This window comes from Oreochromis niloticus, unplaced genomic scaffold (genome assembly GCF_001858045.2).
Source record: "Oreochromis niloticus isolate F11D_XX unplaced genomic scaffold, O_niloticus_UMD_NMBU tig00008149_pilon, whole genome shotgun sequence".
Taxonomy (NCBI): Eukaryota; Metazoa; Chordata; class Actinopteri; order Cichliformes; family Cichlidae; genus Oreochromis; species Oreochromis niloticus.
In genome coordinates this window covers 1-9,168 of record NW_020329001.1, presented here as the reverse complement: position 1 = coordinate 9,168, position 9,168 = coordinate 1, and the positions used below count along the sequence as shown (strand labels likewise).

General features: G+C 40.8%; 1 protein-coding gene across 2 annotated transcripts; it reads right to left on the bottom strand.

Moving 5' to 3' along the window:
- Positions 1–330: 330 nt before the first annotated feature.
- Positions 331–3,153, bottom strand: LOC109198986 (uncharacterized). 2 transcript variants are annotated; one of them, XM_019354337.2, is made up of 6 exons: positions 2,716–3,153; positions 2,144–2,406; positions 1,758–1,948; positions 1,532–1,625; positions 1,167–1,350; positions 331–537 (listed from the first exon to the last, which is right to left on the bottom strand). In XM_019354337.2, exons 1-6 carry the CDS (start codon positions 2,911–2,913, stop codon positions 394–396), a joined length of 1,074 nt encoding a protein of 357 aa, XP_019209882.1. In that variant the 5' UTR covers positions 2,914–3,153; the 3' UTR covers positions 331–393. The 2 variants fall into 2 exon arrangements, with proteins under 2 accessions (XP_019209882.1, XP_019209881.1); XM_019354336.2 differs by having other exon boundaries at positions 1,157–1,350; positions 2,716–3,152.
- Between the last annotated feature and the right edge of the window lie 6,015 nt (positions 3,154–9,168).

Sequence of the window (9,168 nt, the reverse complement as noted above, 5' to 3'; positions counted from 1 at the left end):
GTGTAAAAGAAGAATTTCTCCAGAGCTCTTGCCAAATGCACTTGAAGCAGCAGACCTTTACAGGCAGCACTTGGGATCTGCACTCAAAGAATATTCGACTTTTGGAGTTGATCCCTTCACAACCGAACAGGACAAACTTAGAACAGAGAGTCATTTTGCAGAAAAATATCCTGATATTTCACATTTGTTTTTTAGAGCCGTAAATGGTGACTTTATGCCATACAAAGAAGCTCTGCTCTGTCTCATAAACATAACTCAGAGAAATGTATGAACCACTGCATCTGTAAACTGTACAGAACAGACAAAAAAAAAATCAACTGACTGTAAACATTTGTGTGTACACACTACATTACTCCTCTGCAAAAAAAGATTTCAATACAGAAAATGCAGCTGTTAGACCAGTAATTTGTAGAACTCCGTTGTTACTCTCCCTGCATTTTGCACAGTGCTGTGATGTCTCTTGCCACTGTTCCACACATGTCTTGCAGCCAATAATGCTTCTGCAGCACAGTGAGAACACTGGATCCTCAATGATGTCTGCAAAAGTAAATCAGATAAGTGAGACTGTTATCCATTTATGTTGAATTTAGTTCAAACTATAGGTTCAAAGTCAGTCTTGACATAAATTTACAGACAGCATGCAGAATATTTTTGGTTATTCTGTAATTACTCTTGTTCACGCTGTTCTGAGAAAGTCCCTGTCTATATTTTTGTCTATAATTGATGAGGGGCAAAATCAGTACATTTTCTCAATTAGCAAGCAAGAAAAATGAAAAAGTTACAGGTACTTGATTCAATATATGCAACTACAGTCCCATTTTAAATGTGAACTTTTTAGTTTTACATTACTGTGAACAGTGTACCGTCACCCATACTGACATTGTAATCAATTTGAAAAGCTATACTTTCATAGTCAAGATTGCAAGGAGAACCCAAATTAAATGTGCATGTAAACTTTGAATGTTATGTTACAGTAGACCTGCATCTTGATTGTCTGTGCCTAAGTATTTAAATGGACACTGCTGAATAAAGAGCCTATGTTTGGTAAAAAAATGTTTGTCCAAAGTAATGATTGAATGTGGTTTGACATTGTTTTAATTGTAATTAAAATGTTAGTGTAGATGTAATGTATTTACTAAGCAACATTTGAACATACTCATACAAACCACGCAGCTAAATCCCTCCTTGAGTGTCTGCAGCTTGGGGGTTGTGACTTTCTGGGCAACTGCAAGATCAGTGAGCTCTTTGATTGCTGCTGTGACAGCTGGCAGACTTTGAGATGCCAACACCAACTCTTCTATTTTGTCACTCACTTCTCCCAAACTGGCACTGTCATCATCTTTACGGCTGCTACAAATAAAAATGGATAATCAGATGTCAAAGCTACTTACTGGCTTAAAGAAACATCACATCACTTACTGATAGATGATGATTTATGTAGTGATGTCTTACTGCTATTATAGGATTTAAATCAAATTAATTCTTCTATATTGATGTTCATCCTATAGTATATACATATTTATTCACATACCTCAGTTTCTTCCTCTTTGTTCCCTGGAGGCAATTAAAGTCTTGTTCAGGCACAGCAAGAATTTTTCGTGCATTTTGTCTCCAGTACTGTGACCCTACAGATGAAAACAAAACCAAAGAAACCTGTTTAGAAGCCAATACCATATTACCCAATAAATATTACAAAGAGTCTGGTAAGACATGTCTCTCCATAAGATATGGGCTTTAGCTGTAATATTATGGCTCACCTGTTGTGCCCTCCGACTCCAGAATTGCATTGCCCTGTGCATCTGTCAAAATTATTGGGTTGTAATTACCAATGGCATCTTGCACTTTTCCTACTATCCCTTGAAGCGTAGCCTCAGACTCCAGGAATCGTACAACCACCATTCTATTGGGAATCAACCTCCCACCAACTACATCTGCAAAGTACACTGATCTGTAAAACAAAACATAATAATTTTACATATCTTGTAAAAGACAGCAGGCCACAAATCCATTCAGTGATTGCTATAGGCAAATTGTACTAAAACAGCTTTGCTATTCTTAACAATTCAACTATCCATGCACCTTATGTTTCTTTTTATTTTGCCTGTTCTGTAATTTAATATTCAAGAACACAGACTCATCCTACCTCTGAAATGTTTTGGAGGACATAGGGGAACTTGAAGTAGCCTGCTGTGAACGTGAAGGTGCAGACGCTGCCACAGCTGGTGCTCGCATAAATGCAAAACGCTGCCCGCTGGAACCTGCTGTTGGAATTGACTCCATGTCTTCTCCGTGGACTTCATAGTGACCTCTGGGTGTAAGGTCTAATGCGCTGAAAACACCAGAGACCGCACCGGGGAACATAGCCACGTTTGAATCATCCGTGATGTACAGAGTATGCGCGGATACCTGTTTAAGAAAAGTTTCCGTAAATCACGTTGCTCTGCTAACGTGTTACTCCTGTGCACACGGTTAATAGGCTCTAAAGGCTTACTTATTAGCTAGTAGCCGGTAAAAGTCAATGAATAACTATTTACACATTAGCACATGTGCACAATTCACATATTAGCACAATGAAGACGGCTAGACATAGTATTAGTAAAAGTAGGCCTACATGAAATCACCAAATGTTAACGTTAGCCGTTCCGCAGTAAGGAAGAACAATAACGTTCATAAAAAAACTGCTGAAAGCAAAGTTTGCGAAGTTTACATATCTACCTGAAAGATGCGACCCAGTTTTTCTGCAGTCATGTCTTCGTCCCGGAGTGTCACTCTCTTAGTTTTCCTAAAAACAACGTAATGGTCCATCCTCTGTTTATTCCAGTGTAACTTTAAGGCCGTCGATCTCTTGTGTGGGGGACGGTGTGCGCGCGCCATAAAAAAACGCGCAGAAGAAGTACTTCCCGTTTCAGACATTGAAAATGCGTCTATTTTTTTGTTTTTGCGCTAGTATACTTTCATTATTTGAATCACGAAGAAATCCAAAAAAGCACGTCTAATTTTAAGTGTATGACGGCTATTTGTTACCACCGAATGAAAAAACAAGTTATTTTCGCCCATTTTATTCTTTATCAAAAATTAAAAAAATGAAAATTCTTTTAAATATCGTTTTTTCGTTTTGGTTTCTGAAACAAAACTTCAAATACCGAAAAGTACACGGACCGTTCTGTATGTAGAAAAAGAAACACTGTTGAACCATGTGTGAAATAAATAAAGAAATGAAATGAAAGAACAACCTCGTTCTGCTCAAATTCACCAATCAGAGGTACTGCCTCAGTCTGCTTCATCAGGCTGTGTACTTGTTTCTGCCATGGAGCGTTAACAAGAATCTGAGGTCCATATTAGAAAAGCTGCTAAAATCATAAAACTTTGCAGAATTGTAATAAATTAGCAATATAAATTACAAGTCTGTGATAGTGTATAAATTTGTAGTGAAAAAAAAAAAACGTGGACCAAGGTGGGATTGAACCCACGACCTTTGAGCTGCAGAGCCGTGTCATTACTGATTGCGCCACCTGGAAAGGGGCGGAGAGCTCCCGGTCTGAAAGACAGATACTTGGGCAGTCAGAAAATAGATCGCGGTGAGAGGCGAAAAACGCCGTTTTTTGGAGTTACAAACGTCGTGTAACTCAAAAACTAGGAGGGCTAGCAGCATAATTCTTGTACTGGGTGAATCAGCGGACTTTGGTGTACTTTCACTGCGATTTTCATAGCTCTTTGTGCCTCCATCACAGAGATATGACGAGAGAAGAAACGGCTTCATTTTCGGCTTTTGAAAACTGAGAGGAGGACAGATTTCCACCCCTCAAACAAACGTAATTCATTGCTCAACGGTAAGATAATTGTAAAAACGGCTTCCACTGTGAGTGTCAGCAGTGTCTGAAGATATATTGGCACAAGCCTCATGTCCTAACTTTGCTTTGTTAAAGAGATATGACGATTTGAAAATGCCTCTCATTAGAGAAATCCAGCGCTGATTTTGAACACACTCTCCATTGAAAGTCAATGGAGCGTTTTCAGATCTTGTGTTAGTCTGAGGCGATTTGATAAAAATCTGTAACTTCCACAACAGTGATAGTGACGTTTTCTGAAAGCCAGCAAAAATACCTACGTTTTGATGTATAATTTGTGGGGGTTGAGTGGAAATTGAGCGAGTAGCAAGAAGTTGTTTAGACATGAAGAGAAAATTCAGAACGGACCAGCACTCACTCTGACTTAATTGCATAGCAACCATAGCAACGCATGTATTTTGTGAAAAATCACAATTTTGCAACTGAAAACTTAAAGAGATATAAGATTAAAACGGTAGAAGATCTGAAAAAGCTGAATCAGACAGGAATAGCCCAATAATCTGAGAACATTTTAAAGTTTGAATGGAGTTTCTAGGTGAAAGTATGAGGAGGTAGTTAAGTTTCAAAAACAAGCAAGTTTTAGCAGAATTGTGGAAGTTTCCCATTCATTTCAATGGGACAAATTAAAGGAAAAAAGTGTAATATTTTAAAAAGTATAATAGTAATAAACACCAAAAGTCATTGCCGGCATTAGCAGAAAGAGCAGAACAGTTTAGAGTTTGAACGGAGAAAATCGGCTGAAAACTGAGGGAGTAGATAAGTGCCAAAAAGTGTACGGAAGCAACTAGAATAATATAGTGGAACTAGAAAGCGAAAATTTCAGAAGAAATTTTATGTGTGCCTATGCCGCTGCTAATCACTGTAGTTTGCCATTCATACGGCTACAGAGAGCAAAACTCAGAAGAGCAGCCATTCTCCAACATGAACTATGGTAAAAACAAACACCGCTCACGCTTCACAGATGACAGCTTACAGTTTTGTGTAAAGATGAAGTTACTTCGTACAGCGCCGATTTGCAGACGCTGTGCACACAGGTTCATGAGCAGAAGTCCATTGTACCACGGCAGACCCGACAATGTTTGCATGAACACGCTTTGAAGCATTACGTTATGGACCACTTTCATACATGGTTGGTTTACCCACACAGCCGGCTGTAGCTTTTCAACTCACAGCCCGACACACACTCAAAAACAGCGAGAGAGCACAGACTACGCCCGAGAGGCGTGATTGCAGGTGCCGCTCAGGTGGGTCCACCTCCCCTGCAGCGGCACTGCAGACCACGCCCCGCCACACACATCAAACACGTAAAATAAATATTTATGCACTTTTGCATTCACTTTTTGTTTTTTGTTATTTTTACACAGTGTTCTGAATGATGAACAATGGTCTACAGCCAATCTTGTGTATTATTATACAAACTTTGGTTGTAAGATTCAGATAACTATTTAATAAAAGCTAAATATTTTATACAGGGTGTGCAGAATTATTAGGCAAATGAGTATTTTGTCCACATCATCCTCTTCATGCATGTTGTCTTACTGCAAGCTGTATAGGCTCGAAAGCCCACTACCAATTAAGCATATTAGGTGATGTGCATCTCTGTAATGAGAAGGGGTGTGGTCTAATGACATCAACACCCTATATCAGGTGTGCATAATTATTAGGCAGCTTCCTTTCCTTTGGCAAAATGGGTCAAAAGAAGGACTTGACAGGCTCAGAAAAGTCAAAAATAGTGAGATATCTTGCAGAGGGATGCGGCAGTCTTAAAATTGCAAAGCTTCTGAAGCGTGATCATCAAACAATCAAGCGTTTCATTCAAAATAGTCAACAGGGTCGCAAGAAGCGTGTGGAAAAACCAAGGCGCAAAATAACTGCCCATGAACTGAGAAAGTCAAGCGTGCAGCTGCCAAGATGCCACTTGCCACCAGTTTGGCCATATTTCAGAGCTGCAACATCACTGGAGTGCCCAAAAGCACAAGGTGTGCAATACTCAGAGACATGGCCAAGGTAAGAAAGGCTGAAAGACGACCACCACTGAACAAGACACACAAGCTGAAACGTCAAGACTGGGCCAAGAAATATCTCAAGACTGATTTTTCTAAGGTTTTATGGACTGATGAAATGAGAGTGAGTCTTGATGGGCCAGATGGATGGGCCCGTGGCTGGATTGGTAAAGGGCAGAGAGCTCCAGTCCCACTCAGACGCCAGCAAGGTGGAGGTGGAGTACTGGTTTGGGCTGGTATCATCAAAGATGAGCTTGTGGGCCTTTTCGGGTTGAGGATGGAGTCAAGCTCAACTCCCAGTCTGCTGCCAGTTTCTGGAAGACACCTTCTTCAAGCAGTGGTACAGGAAGAAGTCTGCATCCTTCAAGAAAAACATGATTTTCATGCAGGACAATGCTCCATCACACGCGTCCAAGTACTCCACAGCGTGGCTGGCAAGAAAGGGTATAAAAGAAGAAAACTAATGACATGGCCTCCTTGTTCACCTGATCTGAACCCCATTGAGAACCTGTGGTCCATCATCAAATGTGAGATTTACAAGGAGGGAAAACAGTACACCTCTCTGAACAGTGTCTGGGAGGCTGTGGTTGCTGCTGCACGCAATGTTGATGGTGAACAGATCAAAACACTGACAGAATCCATGGATGGCAGGCTTTTGAGTGTCCTTGCAAAGAAAGGTGGCTATATTGGTGGCTGATTTGTTTTTGTTTTGTTTTTGAATGTCAGAAATGTATATTTGTGAATGTGGAGATGTTATATTGGTTTCACTGGTAAAAATAAATAATTGAAATGGGTATATATTTGTTTTTTGTTAAGTTGCCTAATAATTATGCACAGTAATAGTCACCTGCACACACAGATATCCCCCTAAAATAGCTAAAACTAAACACAAACTAAAAACTACTTCCAAAAACATTCAGCTTTGATATTAATGTGTTTTTTGGGTTCATTGAGAACATGGTTGTTGTTCAATAATAAAATTATTCCTCAAAAATACAACTTGCCTAATAATTCTGCACTCCTGTATGAGAGTAAGAAAGAAAAGTATATCTTTGTGTCCACCTTTCTCTGTTAATGCCCTACCTGGCCCCCCTGGCAAAAGCTTTGCTAGATCCGCCCCTGCACAGTTACCAGCTGTCAGCTAAATAAAAAAAGGAGCTTGGTGTTTATTTCTCTCAGAAACAGTTCATAACTTCCCTTCAACTCATTCATGTCACCTAAAAAAAAGGTAAACCTGTTTCTCCATCACCAGTTCAGCTCTGATGATTCAGTAAGGTCATCTCCTGGTTTCGACCAGCCGCTTCTACAGCTGTGGCTCCAGCAAACATCAGCTGATACTAGAAATTAAAATCAAATGAATTCTAACAACAGCTGATCAAGCTTAAACGTGCTGCTGTTGTTTAGCGCGATAAACAAACAAGAGAGAAAAGCCGATCATTGATCAGTTTCATGACTGAAGTTTCAACAGGCGAGAGAATGACAGGGGAGGCTGTCATAAAGTTCAACATCAGTAACTTAGCGCGCACACAGCTGTATAGAAACTCCATCGTGCTAGCTACCACGCAGTACGAGTTATTATAACTGATTGTAAAAAGTCAGCACAACGAAAATAAACTACACCTAAACTCGGTTATATCTGACCCAAATAGAGTTCAGGTCATAACTTCTTACCTGAATTCAGTTCACCTCACGCTCCGACCGGCAGCCGCCTGCTTCTCCTGCCTTCGGTTTCCCTGATCCACGATCTACCACCGGTCGATCGGCGGTCACCTCGCTGCCTCGTTCCCCGCATGTTCTTTCTGACACACACCGGTGGATAGCTGCCCTCGGTTGTAGCTCCGCGTCAGCGACTACCAAACAATTCAGTTATTTTTCCACATCGACCAGCGTCTGGACAATCCACCGCCTTTCATGTTGTACCGTTACTAAAAAAAAACCCTCATCGGCTCATAAAAACGAAAAATAAGTCCAGCTATGACCCTGAGTCAAAAAGACAGCCAGCTCGGGTTAGCTAGCTACCTGTCTAGCTCTTTGCAGGCACCGAAACATCAGAGCTAATATGGATGTCTTGGTAACACGAGCAGATATTTGAAGTTTACATCTGCCAATCCCACCTTTCACTGTTTATACCGTTACTAAATGAATAAATAAATAAATCATCGTCCATATAAACGAAAATAAGTCCAGCTAAAACACATACTGTCGGCGAGCGACCGGGTGCTGACACGAGTTTCACCCGCCTCAATATAAGCCAAGCCTGGGTGCTTTTTCACGAAGGGTCGCTAGCGGTGCTAGCTACTATGCTGCGCGCTAGCTAGCTAGCTAGCCGGCTATCAGCAACACATAAGAGAACTGCTGCTAAATAAACTACACCTAAATCGGTTTATATCTGACCCAAATAGAGTGCAGGTCATAACTTCTTACCTGAAATTCAGTTCACCTCACGCTCCTGCCTTCGCTTTCCCTGATCCACGATTGACCTCCGCGTTAGCAAACACCTGTCGATCGCGGTCGCGGCATGTCCTTTCTGTCATACACCGGTGGATAGCTGCCCACTGTTGTAGCTCCGCTTATAGCACCACCAAACAACTCAGTTATTTTTTCACATCCAGCTGTACTCCGATTCTGTGCGAGCATTTGCGAGAGACCGGGGGGTGAAACGACAGAGAGAGTCCCTCGCTATCCATTTGCAGCCAAGTGCGGCAGCTAGCTAGGTAGCCGGCTAGCTGTCAGGCAGGACAACGTAGTCAGAGCACTGTCGCTAAATATGGGATGTCTTGATAAAACAAGCAGATATTTGAAGTTACACACCTACATTCTCGCCTGAAAATATCTTAAAGTTTATTTTGTGACCTACAAACACGAATAAAGACATATAAAACGAAGTGGTGGCCGCCATTGTTCACTCTGTAGAGGCGTGCTATGAATGTGGGATATGGAGTTTTCAACACAAGGATAAATCTTTTCGGCTGTACTACTCCCGGTTACCACTAGAGAGAGCCAAGACACCACAAATGAGTCTGTTTATTTGGCGCCAAAAGATGAATGGCCTAATTTGTACTAAAATATTAATATTTAAAAAACTATAAAGTCATAAACACCAAAAGTCACAACATAATAGTCCAGCTCCAGCCGCACAAAAATGATCTACATATGTAATCCTAATGTCAAACTGTTTGGCAGAGGAGCGCGGGAAAATTTTCACTAAAATATAATATTTAAAAAACTATAAATTCATAAACACCAAAAGTCATAGCACACCATTCCAGATCCGGCCGCACAAAATGAGGTAACATATATGAAGCTTGTCTCAAAAC

Excerpts from the sequence above, each read along its gene's own strand:
- LOC109198986 (XM_019354336.2), bottom strand. The coding sequence starts at position 2,913 with ATGTCTGAAACGGGAAGTACTTCTTCTGCGCGTTTTTTTATGGCGCGC. Across the intron at positions 2,407-2,715 it reads AACTGGGTCGCATCTTTCAG|GTATCCGCGCATACTCTGTA; the intron begins GTAGATATGTAA and ends TTTCTTAAACAG. Across the intron at positions 1,949-2,143 it reads TCCTCCAAAACATTTCAGAG|ATCAGTGTACTTTGCAGATG; the intron begins GTAGGATGAGTC and ends TTTGTTTTACAG.